Here is an 18,012-nt window from a genome sequence, read left to right on the forward strand (position 1 = left end):
AGTTATTATTTCGAAAGTTGTGTGAATGATTCCTGACACTAATGTAAGTAATTAAAGGTAAAGTATGAAGACGCAAGGGGTATAAATGTAGAGCTCCATGCTCTCCCGACCTTGACACTAGATTGAGGTGTTATGGTAGCCGTATACTCCCGCCCAGCCCTCATGCTCCGGCTGCCTTTCATGCCTGAGAAAGGCTCCGTACCCAATTTGACAGGAGGCTGAGCGACTCTTGAGTCATTCTCGAAATTTTGAAAATAATAAAAATTCTGTCACTACGTGGGATTAAACCTAGGACTTCCCAGTCCGGAGCTTATTACTCTACCAACTGAGCTATCCGGCTGCCACAAGAAATTTAACATAGTACAATAGATGTATTCTTATGTTTTCTCTTTCAATTGCACATTCTTTCGTGATACTATTTTCTCTCGTCTCCAGAGAATCATGGGACTTTTCCTCTGCGTTCAGTTGCTAACATCAAACATCTAAATAACATAAATATTGTAGTATTTAAAAGTAACATGTGTAAAGTTTTATGCTGATGACAACAATGAAGGAATAATATGCTTTACTTTCTCAAGCCTATTATTTTTTCCACTTCTAATAATTATGAGTTAGTATGTCCAAACTGCCGTTCTTTATCTGTATGATTTATGAAATTATGACACAAGTTGTAAGTGACGGAAATAAAAGTGCCAATATATATATAGCAGTTCGGTGGCTGAGTGATTAGACCTCCGGTCTGTCAAGCAGGCGGCTCGGGTTCGAGTCCCCGTCAGGCCTGGGATTTTCCATTAAAAATCCATAGTAACACTTGTGGCGCGCAGTTGGGATACTTCTCAGGGTTCTCCCGTTTTCCCCATATTAGGCACCTACATCATTCCGTCAATATTTCTCTACTTCGTCAACATTCCATAGCATTCCCCGATCGCCAGCTGGCGACGCACTGGCCTGGGGACGAGGGGGGATTGCCTGCTCGAAACCTGGTTATGCAGCGAACCTTAGTGTAGTCAGCCGGTGTGGGTCTGGGAATGCGTCTAGCTTGAGGGTTAACGCAATAGATAGTAACAGGTCGCAGTGCTGGGCCATAGTGCCCCCTTCCCGTAAATTCTATTCCATACTATAGCAGTTACGCAACGAAAAGAATAGCCTCCGACTTCCGAGACTCTCTCATGACCTCATGACGCGGCTTTGGCTTCCGCTTCCGCTATGTGTGAGTTACGGCTCAGACACAGACTTGTGGCTCAGATTATCTGTTGTATTCAGAAATGCGACACATCTTCACATAGGGATACATATATAAAATGCAAGGACAATGAATGCCTCTGCGCTAAATTACATTAGAGGATGCTATTTGTGGCAGAAGTCAAATACGTACCATTTTTATTTATCTAGAGAAGACACTCATATTTTCAGTTTATATTGTATATTGATGGCGTGCTCTGATGACAATGACAATATTTGTTACCCTCTCTGCCATACATCCAGGCGGATCACCTGGATTCGATTCTCAGTCTGATCACGATGGAATTTATGACTGACAGAGCAAACATTGTAGGAGAATTTTCTTGGGTTATTCCCTTTTCCTCTTCCATTTCATCAACTCTCTCCACTTCCTCTCATCATCTACAGTAGGTAAAACTGGCTGGGTTGAAGTCTTGAGAATAGTATGCTTTCCGATACTAATATAGGGCCTATGTATGTTATAAGGACTTAGTGCTCTGGGGTTTTAAGGTCGACTGAAGTAGGATGTTCCACCTGTCAGAATCGAATTCACGAATTCCACCAAATAGCCACCTGTCGAACTTGGAAAAATCATCGTTCATAGGGCGCACAATGAGCCGATCTGAGCCTAAGAGAGCGAATCTGTCCCTCATAAGTCAAGTCAATTGTATATTATATATTTATATACAAAATATAAGTTTGTATTTACATAATGTAAATGTGAATAAATAAATTGTAAATAAATAAATAAGCCAGATTCAACATGTTCTCTGCTGGTGAAGGTACAGTTACCCTGAAAAAGAATGAGACGATTCTTGGTCGTCGGAAGTTAAAGTTCTACAGCGCGGTTCACTCGATATCGACGTAGGGATACATAACATGACAGATAGTACAAGAATTGTTACAAGCACCACAACAAGGACAAGGGCCAGAATAAGGATCACGAAGAAGACTGCCATTTAAGGCCAGGACTTCACAACATAGCTCGAGTCCCAAAATATCATTGCTTCACTGTACCGAATGGCAAATGCCTGCTAAGGGATCTACATTCTGGACTGCTGCTATCACTGTCTTGTCTCGGTAGCTCATATAGTAGCGTGCCGGTTCCATTGTATAACCGAAACGTCTCGTGTTCGATCCCAGGTAAAACTTTTTTTTTATTGAGGTGTAATTAATTTGTTCAGAGTTCCTCGATTGTCTAATTTGTCGAAAAATATGGAATAATTTATGCCCAGTTTCTGGGTCTTACAAGTGGGCTGAACCTCGTCAAAAAAAATAAATCTTACTTGGAAGTTAAAAGTATTCTTCCTCAAACAAAAATCATAAGAAACAAAAAGAGACCTGTTAACTTAAAATCTTGTCCACATGCCATCAGCTTCTATTACAGCTCTAAGTCGATCCGGCATGGATGTCACGAGATTGTGGAATAAGTTCTGATCCCCGGCGAGATCTTCCCAGGTGTCAACAACTTGATCCCACAATTCGTCTCGATTTCGAGGGCTTCGGTGGGCATAGGTGGCTATCCTTCTCTTTTTCAATTCCGCCCATAAATTTTCGATGACATTCAAATCAGGTGACTTCGGAGGCCAATTAATGATTTCGATCTCGGGTCTCCTTTGAAACCATCTTTGAATGCTTGCAGCATAGTGCACGGGATGGTTATCCTGCTGGAACAGCAATGTTCCTTCGGGAAAACGTTCTAGGGCGGAGGGAAGGAATATATTTTCCAGAATGTGCTCGTAAGTTTCCGCATTAAACCGGCCATCGATGCGTTCTATAACGCCAGGTCCATCGTAAGACATCCACCCCCAACACGATATGCTAAAGCGCCCCGATCTTTCACGTCGGTGCACATAGCGCTGATCATGTCGGAGACCATCCTCACGATAGACACGGACAGGACCTTCGTAATCACTCGAGATGGTTGTTTCGTCGGAGAAAATTACATTTCTCCAATCGAAATCCACTTGATTGGTAGCGAAGGCAAGACGGTCGACAGCTTGTGCTTCCCCCAATATTTCCATTTGCGCAGCCCTCCGGCTCCTAATACCGCGGTTCCTCAACCTGCTGATCACAGTCTGTGAAGAGCCGGGAAAGTTAGATGCTGCTCTTATTTCGTTAGCAGTCAGAAAGGGGTCCTGTCGAACTGTCTCGAATAAAAGAGCATCCTCTTCCAATGAAGAAATCCGCAGACGCCCAGGAATAGGGCGATTTTCGACCTCCCCAAAATTTTGGTAACAATGAACCCATCTCGCGGCTGTACTTCCAGGAACACCGACCAAACGGCCAGCAGATCTAGCCCCATATCCAGCCTCAACTAGAGCTATAACTCGCTGTCTCATGTCACGTCGGTTCGCCATTACGATGAGAAATGAGAGATGACGATAATACTTTAGTGTAGACAATGACTATTTAACATGATATAGAATTATTGAAATAAGAGGCATCTTGCATAGTAAGAGTTAATAAATCAACCCTAAATTAAATATCTAAATAACAGGATATAACAGGAAGTCCAATTGTTGCGAAACTAATCAAATTAAATCTAATTACATTAAATAAACAAACCCCAAGTTATGACACCACATTGCTACAGCTAAATTGTATGTTATTAACATAAGCATTGAATAGGTCCGTGGTTGTGCGTTGGACGACAAAACCAAACATCGAAAGTTCGAATCTTGCCGAGGAATGTAACTTCTTGCTTTTTATAATGTAAATCAGACTTATAACTACAATCATTCATATTTCTTACATTATTTATTAATATTTATAGCCAACATTGAATTTGTAAAGAAAAGACTTTAGAAATCTCATATGGAATTTGTGATCTGTAGTGACATAAACAAACATAGATTATCTCTCGGAACTTTTCCGTAAAAGTAAATTAAATTCACTCCTTGAAACTGGAAACCTTATTCGTAGGGTCATTTTCCCATAGCATACAAGCTGAAGTAACACAGCCATTGATAAACGTTTTGTACACAGAATTAGACTGAATTCCTATTCGACAGAACCTATAATCAATGGCTTGTCTGACCATGATAAACAAATCCTATGTGTTTCCAATGTCACTGAACAATTTCAAAATATTAATTTAAAAACTAAGAAAGGATCGTAATTGCTGTATCTAGTGATTATTTACATTTATGTCTACAAAATGAATCTCGGAAAAACATATATGATACTGATACTACTGATATTAAGAGTAAATATATTGAATTTTTCACTTAATTTCATAATCACTTCAGTGGATGTTCTCCACTCAATGTTGTGAAAAAATTCAAAAGTTAAAACATGTAGATAACGCAGGGACTTCAAAATCTCATGTATTAAAAAGAAGAATCTATATGTAATGAGTTGCAATGTAATGATCTTCATGTTCTTAAATACTGCAAGAAGTACAGTGTAATTTATCAAAAATTATGAAAGAGGGAAATAGAATATATTTGAGTAGAAAAGTACAAAATTCAGATAATGCAATTAAACCTATTCGTAATATTATTAAATTTAAACTTGTAGATATCCTAAGAAAGAAAATATTTTTTCATTAAAACCAATGATTATAAAGTAGAGGATCCCAAATCTATTGCAAATTCTTTTAACGTATTATAGTATATAGTACAGAAATATTATTGACAACTTAAACATTCAAGATTTTGCAAAAGATACTGCAATTGGTTACTTAACAGATGTATTTAATAATTATTAATATATGTAATTAGTCAATAACTGCAACAGTACTTATACATTCAATCATAACATGAATAAAATTGAATGCAAACACGTAGATAAAATAGTTAAAATTAACTGCAGGGGTGAGAATGAAATAATCCAAAGCCATACTTTTAACAAAAATTGTTTTGTGCGAGTGCATTTCTTACATATATGGGAAAGCTATTAATAAATTATTGTAATAATTACTCAACAAATGACATAGCCTAAGGACTCTAAACCTTTGTAAAAGTTTGTCTATTATTATATATTTTTTTAATTTCATTTTAATTGTTAGTTTTTAATATATATGCATTTACATTGTATATATGTGTGTGTATAAATGCATTCATTAGATTAACGTTTATAATATTATAACTTGTAATTTTGTATTGTTTGCGATCATTAACACTTAATCTCAGGACTTTGTAAAACTATATTTCAACGTGACTTAGCTATTTCAACATTATTTAGACAAAAAAAAATTGTTGTGTAGACTAAGAATCGAACTCGCACTCTTCTACACAACACGCAGAAGCCTTACCGTCTGAGCTATGGAAACGACATGAAAGCTTTCCTTTCTGTGCGGAGTGTCGATCCATTCATTTATTTTATTCCATAGATCTTACATGAGCAATGAAGCTTTAAGATGTGGAACATGTCAACATTTTACAATATTACAATTACATTTTTACAAATTTTTATAGTTTTACAATTTAGTAATTTTCTACAATTTTTACAATGTTGTACAATTTTTTTACATTTTGGCGAGATGTAGTGAGATGAAATGAGGTCCGAGGATTCGCCAAAATATTACCCGGCATTTGCCTTTTCGGTGGGGGAAACGTCGGAAAAACCCAACCAGGTAATGAAATCAAAGGTGTTGATGCCAAGGACTCGCCATAGACCATCCGGCTTCAGTCCCACGGCTGTGGAAAACCTCGGAAGAAACCAAAGTCCAAAGGGGGATCCAACCCAAGCCCGAACGCAGCTCCGGAACAGCAGCCCAGCGAGTCTGCCGACTGAGCTACATCGATGGCTCTACTAAAAGTATACAATACATAGCCAATCAGATTATTAAATTTACAAACGCAAACGATCATTCATAAGTTGAGCTATATTATAATACAAAACAATTTAATTAAATTTAAGGCATAAACAATTCAACCAGTTGTGATATACAGAAATTGATAATACATATCATGCAAACTACTTCAAATTACAAACACAAACAATTTATCAGTAGAGCTATATAGATTACTATTCAATTTAAAGCATATACAATTCATCGGCCAAAACTATACAAATATATACAATACAAAGTAGCATACTTTCATTAAGCTATACAAATTTGTGCAATTAATATCAAGTAGATTAATTCAATTTATAATCATAAACAATTCATCAGTTGAGCTATACGTATTACCATTCAATTTACAGTAGGTCTATATACAATTCATCAGTAGAGCTACACAGACTAGTAATCATTTTAAGAACATATACAATTCATCAGCCAAACTATACAAACATATACAATTCATATGAAGTAGATTAATTCAATTTATAAGCTTAAACAATTCATCAGTTGACCTATACAGTATACTATTCAATTTACAGTACATACAATTCATCAGTTATGCTAAACAAAAAATACAATACATAGTAAACGATTAAGTCAATATAAAAACATATTTTAGTTGAGCTATATAAAATTGTACATGTCATTTAAGTAGAATAATTCAATTCACAAGCATAAACAATTCATCAATTGTGTAGAAGGTATGAGTATGTAGAAATTTGGTTAATTCTTTTCTGAACCTTTTCTCGTTGTTCTTCAAATCTTTAAGATAATTAGGCAGTGCATTGAAGACTGTTATACATGAATAGCGAACTCCTTTTTTAAAACAGCTTAGACTAACAGAGGGTAGATGAAGATCTGATTTATGTCTTGTATTAAAATGATGAATGTCTTGATTAGTACTGAATTTATCTTGGTTCTTAATATACAGCATCATTAGGGAAAGAATGTATTCACAAGGTAAAGTCAAGATTTCTAAGTTTCGGAAAATATTTTTACATGAGGTCCTTTTATGCACACCGGTCATTATTCTTATAGCTTTCTTTTGTAAAACAAAAACGTGTTTAGCTTCAGACGAGTTACCCCAGAATATTAATCCATATTTCATTACAGAGTGAAAATATGCAAAGTATGACATTTTAAGTAAGTTTATATCACCAATAGTAGATAAGGATCTTAATGCATAACAGGCAGAGCTCAATTTACGAGTAATACATTCTATATGCGTTTTCCAGTTCAAGTGATTATCCAATTCTAAACCAAGAAACTTTGTGCTTATAGATTCTTTGAGATGAGTTCCATTTAATCGAATACTGTAGGAAACCTGAGCACTATTGTGTGTACTAAATTTGACTGCACTGGTTTTATCAACATTAAGTGCTAGTTTATTTGCATGGAACCATTCATTCATTAGATTCAGCACTGTATTAGAAGTGTTTATAAAATGATCGTATTGTTTGCTTGAAATAGTTACACTTGTATCATCTGCAAATAAAATTACATGGGATGAATTGTTTATGGTCAAGGCTAAATCATTAATATAAACTAGAAACAACAATGGACCTAAAATTGACCCCTGCGGAACACCATGTTTAATATTTCTAAATTCTGAATAAGTAACTTTATGACTATTTGGTACATTTATTTCTACCTTTTGTTTTCTATTTGATAAGTACGATGTAAACCAACCCAACATCTCATCTTTAATACCATAAAACTTCAATTTTTTTACTAATATACTATGGTCTACACAATCAAATGCTTTAGCCAAGTCACAAAAAATCCCACCTACATGTAGTCATCTAGTCATGAAGGTCCATTGTCGATTTAACTACACGATTTATGTATATATTTATCTTTTATTTACGTAATATTATCATATTTTTTGCAGTTTTTTAATTGAATTTCGGAACGATGCTAGTAACAAACCAAATAGCCTGAATTTAAGTAACTCAATATTCGTTATCTTGTGTATCGGTGCTCTGATCTCCGATCATGCGCAGTGTCTTACATCTGAGACTTAGGAATATTCAATCGTCTCATCCTTTTCCAGGGAAACTGTACGTCTTAGTGACGATTAACATATAGATCAGTTGATTTCACTCACTTATTCTCTTTACTTGATCAGTGCATGTCAGTTTAAGCACAGTCTAGTATATACAGTTATGAAGCTCAATAAATATTCATCCATACATAGTTGCTAACCACTAGGATCGCTAATATCGCCTCATCACAGACAATGCGAAATAGTACCGGCACAGTCTATTGTTCCCAGCACCCTCACAACTCAAGCTTCGTGACTGTATATACTAGACTTTGGTTTAAGTTTAAAAGAACCAATACGTATCGTAACGTTGTGCTTGCAGGTCTAGTGGTTACCTTGCTAGCAGTGGGATTTACGCTTTGCGGGTTCAACCTGACAAAGTGCGATGAAATTTAATTCTTTGAATGGCTTTCTCCAGAAGGGAAGTAAAGATATTATGAGTCCAGTGTCGTAGATTTAGAGCATATGAAGAACTGATATTCGGCTCCAGGCAAAATTTGTCGATAATTTCTAGCCATGTTGCATTTTTTTTTACTTGGTTATTTAACAAAGCACAGTATCAATACTACGGATTATTTAATGTCGATGGAATTTATGATAGCGAGGTGGTATTTGGCGAGATCAAGCCGAGGATTACTTATGTGATTACCGGTACCTGACATTCGCCTTACAGTTGGGAAAAACCTCGAAAAAATCAAACCAGTCAAGCGGAGTCGAACCCACGCCCAAGCGCAGCTCCTGATCACATTGAATTTCTATGTTCAGTAAAACAACAACAACAACAACTACTACTACTACTACTACTACTACTACTACTACTACGAATCGTAATTTCTGTAATGAAGTTTCCCTGAATGAATTGGCTGGTTAGATTTTTCGCTATTCGAGTGACGGCTATGCTGCTGTTGCTGTCGTTGCTGGTTTCTATAGTAGATTAACAGTTATTATATCAGGGTTATCCCGTTTTTCTCCATATTAGGTATGTACATCATTTCGTCACCATTTCTCCATTTCGTTGTCATTCTGTAGCATTCCCCAAACGCCGCGCCGGCTAGCGACGCATAGAGAGGGCTGGCTAGGGACGAGTGGTTGCCTGCTCGAAACCTGGGTACCGGTACTCAGTGAACCTTAGTGTAGTCAGCCGGTGTGGGTTTGAGAATGCGCCTAGCTTGAGGGTTAGCGCAATAGATCGTAACAGGTCATAGTGCTGAGCCATAGTGCCCCCTCCCGTAAATTCCATTCCATTCCAACAGTTATTATGATATTCTCAAATGAACATAATACGAAAATATTGATCTCTTGGTTCTTGAAATTAACTATGGAAATAGATACCGTACCGAGTACGGCATATTAACGCTTTTTCTTGCTGTTGCTGAGCGGTTAGACTTTCGGCCGTCACACAGTAGTCCGAGTTTCGGTTAGGCCTGGGATTTTTCATCCATGGTGACACTTTTGGCGGACATGATCGCAGTTGAGATTTTTTTTTAGAGTTCTCTGGTTTTTCCCACGTTAGGCATAAACATCATTCAGACCGATTTAATTTCTTTATTAATCCATAGCATTCCCGAACGCCGCCGGCTGACAGCTTAGAAGTAAGGAAGCCTGATCTAGAGAATGGGGTTGCTTCCTCGAAATCTGGATACTCAGCTAACCTTAAAGTAGTTAGCTGGTGAGGATTGGGAATGCGGCGAGTTGGAGGATAGGTCGCAGTGCTGGATCGAAGTGACTCTTCACATGTAGGCCTATACATAAATATACTGGTAATACATTTTGTTACAATTTTTTGTATCCTTTCATTCTTTTAAGTGAATGCACTGTGTTGTTATACTCTGTATATTGCAGTAGGATATGGTAAATTTGATATATATAACAGAAACCGTTTGATACACATCGCAATTTTAGGAATAGCTCTATCAAGTATAAAGTTTAACAATCTTTAAAATGTCTCATAACGGATTTTGCAGGCGCAATGACGATGTATCGACGTATTTCTAGGATAAATGATAACAGCCAGAGTTAATAATGTATATTTTATTTAGAAGGATCTCCGTGAAAACAATTATTTAAATTTGAAGATGTTTCGTAATATAAATTAATATAATGCTTTATCATTTGAAACCATGAACGGCTTATTGCTAATACCGGTATGTACTTCCATGGTTGCTGTCTAATCTTTTTACTACCGTACTGCATTGACACAAATTGATAAGTAACAGATAAGTATTTAAATATTTTGCAATCACTTTGATAGTCAACTCCGAATCTTCACTCATTATCTGTGAAATTCTGTAACTGTTTAAAGACAACATTGACGATGCATACACCTGTTATAGCCTATACTGCATGGTTTCGTGGGGGCGGATGGTAATCTATGTTATAAGATGTCGTACTATAACTGATACCTATAAATTTTCTCAAATTCATATATTTTCCCTCCAAGGACTTCTAATATATGTATATATACGCGAGTAAATTTCGACCACATTATTTGCTATCTTTACAGTTACCGGTACTCTATATTCCGTGATTCTATGCAAATACTGTAGGCTATATGCACGAGTGACATTCAGCCATATTTGGTATATTTATCCTTGTATTCCATGATTCCATGCAAATGTAGAGGGTGATTCATGATCTCTGTGTCATACTCGGAGGAATGATAGGTCTCGCATGGAGAACCATTTTTTGTCAGACAACCCATTTTCTTTGATGCGTTGTTTAGGAGCTAGGAAATCTTAGGTTATGGCATAATGAATTAGTCCCCTACTTCGTTTTACTTCCACACAGTTTACAACAGGTGTTACATTTCTGTACCGTTTACAGCAGGTGTTCACAGTGTCCACCTTGAACCACATTGCATGAATGACACTATTATTGTTGTTGTTTTCTAATGCCAGGCGTTTGACAATAAAGTCATTTGACCTCTTGCACTCCAATATTTTTCAAAGATATTATCATGACCAGCCACTGAAGCACAGATTCTGAGGTGTTCCGAATCCATTTCTTGGTTTGAGTTGCACAATGGGCAGTTAGGGGACTGATATATTCCAATTCTAAGCAGGAAAAATGGCAAGTTGTAGCCGATTTAAGTGAACACCATATTTAACGTTTTGGTGGCTACTTCATTCACATACAACCCCCAGAATGTCTGGAGGACCACACCTGCTGTTGGTCGACGGGTCCATTGGACCTAGCTGGGAGATCATGTTGATCACCAGCTTTTCCTCCTTAAGCCACTGGAGGAAGATTTTAGTGCCATAGTACACTATTGTAACATTGACCGTCGAACTCCCTCCAATATGTGTGGTCTCTTTTGAAGCTGATCAAAGACAGCATGTATTCGCACAATCAGTTCCTCTTTGATGTCAACTAGGGTGGTGTGTATTCCACACTCTTCACATGTTCCTTCCTCTCCCCCCCCCCCTCAAAAAAGAAATGTAGGAACATTAATTGGAGTCTGTACTTCCATATCTTACAATGTTAAATTCCTCAATTTTTGGGTACACTTTTCTCAGAAGTTATAAAAGATACAAATGTAGGAAAAAATAGGGCATATGTAACATACCTTTATGTATGCAACCGGTTAAATAAATTTAAAATTTCACTGAATGGTTGGCAAGAAAAAAAAATTCATTGATAACATTTTTTGCATTAAGAATTACTGCAAATTATTTATTTATTTTTGGTGAAGATAGAAGTAAACTTAATTCTTTTAACCTACTATGTAAAATGCTATCACATTGATATTGTATATTAATTTCAGCCTTCTGGGTACAATAATTTCTGAGAAAAATAGTATACTTTTTTACTTTATCATTAGATGAAATATTGTGATGCTGCAAACAACTGGTTTCGAGATTTTCGTAAAAGTACAGGTTCCTGACAAGTCAAGCGATAAATTCTCCAATGGATAGCTAATTTAATTTAGCTCCTCATGGAACTTCTTTCTCGAGTCGATTCAGTGGGGGAGGGTTTCTTCAGATTTTGGACAACATGCAGTTTACAGGTGTGAAACACCACTGCGTGCCCCCATGAATGTGTGGTGTAGGTTATACTTATGACAAAGAATGAGGACCTTATACATGATAGGTCCCACCGCCATATTGTTAGGAGTTAAGGACACCAGAATCAGATAGAATCGAACTATCAGTCCGTTGGCCTTATGAAGAAGAGATTGTATGTGATTTCGAAAGGTGGGAAGATAGCCATAATGATTCCTAATTTAATTTGTTGCATTCATGGCATTGGAGCCAAAATCCTCCGTTTTATATGGCGGTGGATATGCGGAGGAGAGATTAACAGACAATAAAAAGACAAAAGAAAAGTATCTTCTTTCTTTCTCATTTAGCGTGAAACCATGTTGTCACTTTGGGCGCGAACAAAGAAGAGTTTCAGTTTGTCCCCTCAATTTTTTTTTTGTCACTGCCAGGAGTTCCTTAAGTAGTAAAATATGCAGGGCCAGTATGGTTGTTGGTAACTTGCATCAGCCACTATTCCTCAAAATGCACCCTTACACCTTTAACTCAATTTGTCAGCTTGGTAGAACTGAAGTCGTTTCCTTTCCTCAAGGGAGTGACTGCATGGTCTACTTAATTTAGAATAGTGTATAAAATATAGACCAATGGCTGTTTAGAAAATACAGGAAGGGGACTACAACAAAACGTTTTGTGTGTGTGTGTGTGTGTGTGGATGATGATGATGATGATGATAATAATAATTTTATTAGCCAAAAAACATATGCAAATTATAAATGTCATAGGCTTCATCATATGAAAAACAACAAGGACCACAATATAATATATCTGTACCAGTATGTAGCATTTCGATAATGGTACACATATTAATAAATACAGTATATCAATGGTCCACAGTGTTTGAATGCTATAAATCACATAGCCGAAGAAAAAGTCCAATTCTGGAATAATTAACAATAGTAAAAAAAAGCCAACTTAAACATAATAAAAAAATAAACAATGACACACAAACACATGGATGTGGGTGTGTGTTTTTTCTTTTCTACATATTTATTTGACTGTGAGCTTCATTTACATGGGTGGCCAGTTCCTTTCCCTCTTCATTGCATACATCACTGGCTAAATACATATTACACTAGTCGGACTTCAGATGCATACAAACAATTATTCTTCCTCCGACACATATTGTCAAGTGAGATATACTGCCTGATAATAGATGTACACTATTCGCCTGGAATCTGAAAGCATAGCGGCTATTAGCTTTGTCTGTAAAACAGAGAGTGTGCATGCGCGAGCATATACTACTGCGTTCAGTTCAAAGTGTGTCATGGCTCGCTGTATGCCATCATGTGGCTAGCCGATGAGCCTAGAGAATTCAATCTTCCTACACTTTCGCAGAGGGGTATTATCTATGTGCCAGAGAAGTTGTCTAGCAAGTACGGCGTTCATTCTGAAGAGTACTTACCGATACGCATGGTATTGCCACTAGTGGCAGGAATGTGAACTGTTTGGAAACACGTACTGAGGTGAGTTTTTTTCTTTATGGGGAGAGGGTTAAGACGATTACTTACGTATTTGTTGACATTAACTTCGACGGTCAACTTGGACACGGAACATTTGATTTGTGTTGTGGAATGTTGCCGTTACCGATGATAACAAATACCCTGCGTACGATTTGCACGCGCAAAATACAGTTCGAAAGAGGTTATGGTAGCACACACACCATACAGACTGCCATCTGTAGCTACGACGTTCAAGTTATACCGTACACGTTCTCAAGTTCAGATTGAATGCCTTAAATAATAGGCAACTTCTCTGACAGAAAAGCTGAAACTCGCTTCAAATCGCTGACTCACAACAGTGACGTCATGACACACTTTGAAATGAACACCCAGTATAGTACTGCTTCTACCCACCGTGTGACGTCACTCATGCTTGCAGAGCCCAGGCGAGAAGTGTACATATCAACCTCAATCAGAGGATAGAAAAGCTGATATTTGCTTTTTTTTTTTTGTTTCAGGTTTCAACCAAATTGAATTCTTCGTATAATGAAACATAAATAATTCTTGCAAATGAATGAAGTATTTGTTCTAAGTGCCTACATTTCTTTTCAAGCATACAGTTCTTGTACAAATTATATGTAAAATATGAAGAATTGATTATATTAAGATTGTCAAGATGACTTCAAGGAAGTACAGATCTGTACAAAACATTACATTGCTGTTCATAGTCACGATATTTGTGGCACAAAAATGTATTGTACAATTACTTCCAATATATTTGAAGTACCTGAACTTCTCAGCCACTGAAGCCGGTATTATTCGTGCATGTCAGACTTGGATATCCATGTTTTTATTACCAGTATTTATGTTAATACCAAAATGCCTTCAGAGTGCAGTGTGGAAGAGATTAGCTACGTCTATATTACTTCTGATATCAGTTGCACTATATCTGTGCTTGACTTTCATTCCTATGTCCAATATGTTACAAGATGTGACTCACTGTCAAAAATTCATATTACCGTCTTCAGAAGAACTAGTCAAGATGTATCGTAGCACACAATGGGACCACCATAAATCAATTCAAATTTCATCTAACACTGTCAATACTTCAGTGGTAACACCTCCAATGAAAATGTCTTATGCAAATAATATGATCGCAGGAAATGCATCTTCTGTTACGTGGAGTAGCACGAGCACAGTAATTCCTATCATATTTAAACTAGGATCTTCACCAATTTCATTTACTAAAAAAAAGACACAACTTAAAGGGAGCTCGAATTTTTCTAGTGATAATTCAGAAATGTTACGTTTATTTAATGTAGTTGCATCTAATAACGCAACAGAAGAACATGTTACTGGTGAAAAGCAATCATTTCCTTCTGAAACCGAACAGAAATTATCAACATTAATGACAAATGATGCAAAAACAATCGCTGCATTGAAACCAAATTTGCTACCTGTAGTTAATGAAAAGGTAGCAGTAGGAGATAAAAAAAATATTGATGCTTTAATACCAAAGAGGATGAAGTTTATGCATAATCAGGCAAATTACTATAGTAATAAAAAAATGCAATATCATCCTAATAGTGTTGGAAATTCATTTCATAATAAATTTGACGTTGTAAATGAAATGGGTACTGAGAAATTGGAAAATGCAAACAAATTAGAATTAGATAATAAAAATGATCACTTGGGTAATAGTATGAAGACAGTGATTTCTCTGCTAAATAAAACTGTTTCAAAAATGAATTTTGTACACAATAAATTTCTTTTGGACAAAAAAGAAATAGTTCATAAGTCTGACAATAATGACTGGAGTGCTGATTCTATGCATGTATTTAATTTTTTGCCACACAGTGAGGGTATTGTTCGTTTACCTGGGAAGATTTATAATCCAGTACTTATCCCCAATCCAGACAGTGAGACTTCTAATGTAGCTGAACAAAATTCAAAAGAGCTTCCAGAAAGAAAAGAGAAAATAGCAACAGATGCCAGTTCTGATAATGGACTACAGGGCAATGAAGCTTGGCTTCAACATTTCAATAGAAATGCACATAAGAAGCTAGAAAGAATAGATGATTCCCTTATTTCCGACAGAAATGTAGTAGATGTAACAAAATTGGAACAGCAGACTTCTCAGGAAGAGCATAAGCATGTAGGGAAGTATTATCCTGAACAAAAGGTCAATATCACAAATAGTCCAGGATTAACTCCAGAAAAAATATATTTAAACAGTGGAGAAGAGAGAGAAAAAGGAAGTAAAAGTACCAACCAAGTTGAAGGTCAAATTAGAAATATTCTCAGTAGACCACATAATGAGAAAATGCTTCACAATCATGTGTTTGCAGAAAAAGGAAGTGAACAAGACGCAGACAGAAGACAAAATACTAAAATAGATGAAACTTCAGATGAAAATTCAAACTATGTGTCGTCAAAATTAATGCTGGAGAAAACAAATAGGCGCTTACAAGAAAATGTTTCTGGTTCTGGTAAACCTCTAAGGGAGCCACATAATTTGAGATCTGTTTCATCGAAGTTACAATTGAGGAAACACATATTGCATAAGCCTTACATAAATCATTTATCACATAAAATAAAAAAGAACATACATCAGTTTTATAAAAGAAATTCAGTGCATGCAAGACTTAAAAAGGCTCTAATACATGATAAAAACGAAAATTTTATAAAGACAAGGCAACGAACTACCAGAAGACTTATGTATGTAGACTTGACAGAAACAAAGAAATCTGTTGATAATAGCTCAGAATTTCAGGTAGATGAAGTAGGCCTACGTAAGTTTTGGTCAGATCACCAATTGTGGAACTATATTTCAAGAAGCAAATTGGTTACATCCTGGAATACATCTTTTAGTACTATATTGATAATTGCAGTCTTTGCTGAGATATTCTCTAAAGGTGCTTTTGTTACCAGCCTCCAGTTTATTCAGAGCTCAAACATTGCTGAAATTTCCGTACAAGAACACGAAAATGAAAGAAATGATTACCGATATAAAGTTCCTACCTTGCTGTGCTGGGGTTTGTTTGGATGTCCTTTGTTGACAATTCTAGTGCTCGCTACAGAATGTTCCTACCAGGCAAGAGTGTTTCTTTTGTTTTCTACTGGTTTCTACCTGATGTCCTTGTTGGTCTCACTGTTTCTGTTACCATTGCCAGAGACTAATTCGAAATGGAAATTGGATAATTATATACATAAAGAGAAACTTGAGACCACTCCGTTTTTTAAAAGGTAAGCAAGATGAAGAAAGTATTCGCTTTCCAATCAGTAATCAATCACATTTAATATATTGTGAGCTTATCAAAAAATATTATTAAATTCAACAGTGTTTAACATAATTTTATAGAAAGCTTCGCAAAATATTTGTATAATTTGTCATATAAAATCCTGTTCCAATTTAAATTCCTACAAAATGTTATATGTCATATTTCTCTTATGTTTAAAATCTCTTTATTAATATAGACTTGTAACAGCCAAAGACTATAAATTATTTTAAAATCTGGACTTATTTATATGCTTGTATGTTCATTATAATTCTTCTTCTGTTGTGAAAATAGATAGGCTACATACTGTTTATTTTTTAACTTTCTCATTATACAAAATATAAAGTGGAAGTGTCGTTTGTCATTTAATCAACTGTCGAAGACAGGTTTGAACCTTATAAGTGGCACCAATAAGGCATCATTCATGAGGCAACTAAGTCAGGTGATATTGGGGTAGTGTGGCCAATTTCTTTCCCCCAGTGGAAGAAGTGTGATACAGTACTGTAAAAACCCATTTCCAAATTTTCACGAGTACATGTTTTCAGCAATTGTGATACCGAAAAAGTGTTTTTGAAATGTCATCTGCCTGTGTTCAGTGATTTATCCGTAACTGTTCGGAGGATTTTGTTCATATTTATTATCCACGATCACTTTATGAATGATACACATAAATTATCGTTTTTACAAAAAAAATCAATGCATCATTATTTTAAATCGATAATACAGAATGGAAAATTACGCTAAATCAGCTCCACATAAGGTGGTAGTGTCATAATTCAAATTAACGTAATTATATAATTAGCACACGCATTAAATTACGTTTCGGAGGAATTACATTTATCTATTTAAATTACAAATTAATCAGTGGCAAATATAAGTTAAAAATATTACCAGTTACATTGTTTATTGTTGATCTTTTAATTATTATTATTGTTAAAACCTATTTTCCGTTACAGGTTTGGACATAGTATTTCAACAATTGTCACTGGTTTTGCCATGGCTTGCAATGCAGAGTATATTTTGTGGCACATTGAAACACTTCACGGTTTTACGCACAATTACCAAATTCTTTACAGCAGTTACATTGGTTTAGGAGTATTGACTGAAGCCTTAGCAATAATGTGGCTTAAACAAAGACATCATATATTGGTGCATGTCCAGGTGAGTCAATGAAATTATCATATGACGATTGGTGCAAATT

General features: G+C 36.0%; 1 protein-coding gene across 2 annotated transcripts in view; it reads left to right on the forward strand.

Annotated features, from left to right (window-relative positions):
* The window catches only part of LOC138701872 (protein yellow-like), an 83,180-nt gene that overhangs the window by 2,118 nt on the left and 63,050 nt on the right, over positions 1 to 18,012 (forward strand). The window contains exons 2-3 of one of the 2 annotated variants that reach the window (XM_069829205.1): positions 14,052 to 16,779; positions 17,768 to 17,972. In XM_069829205.1, the coding sequence (XP_069685306.1) occupies positions 14,210 to 16,779; positions 17,768 to 17,972 (2,775 nt within the window). In that variant the 5' untranslated portion in view covers positions 14,052 to 14,209. The remainder of the gene's footprint in view (positions 1 to 14,051; positions 16,780 to 17,767; positions 17,973 to 18,012) is intronic. The other variant, XM_069829207.1, reaches the window with a different exon arrangement.

Source organism: Periplaneta americana, chromosome 6 (assembly GCF_040183065.1).
Source record: "Periplaneta americana isolate PAMFEO1 chromosome 6, P.americana_PAMFEO1_priV1, whole genome shotgun sequence".
In the NCBI taxonomy this organism is placed as follows: Eukaryota; Metazoa; Arthropoda; class Insecta; order Blattodea; family Blattidae; genus Periplaneta; species Periplaneta americana.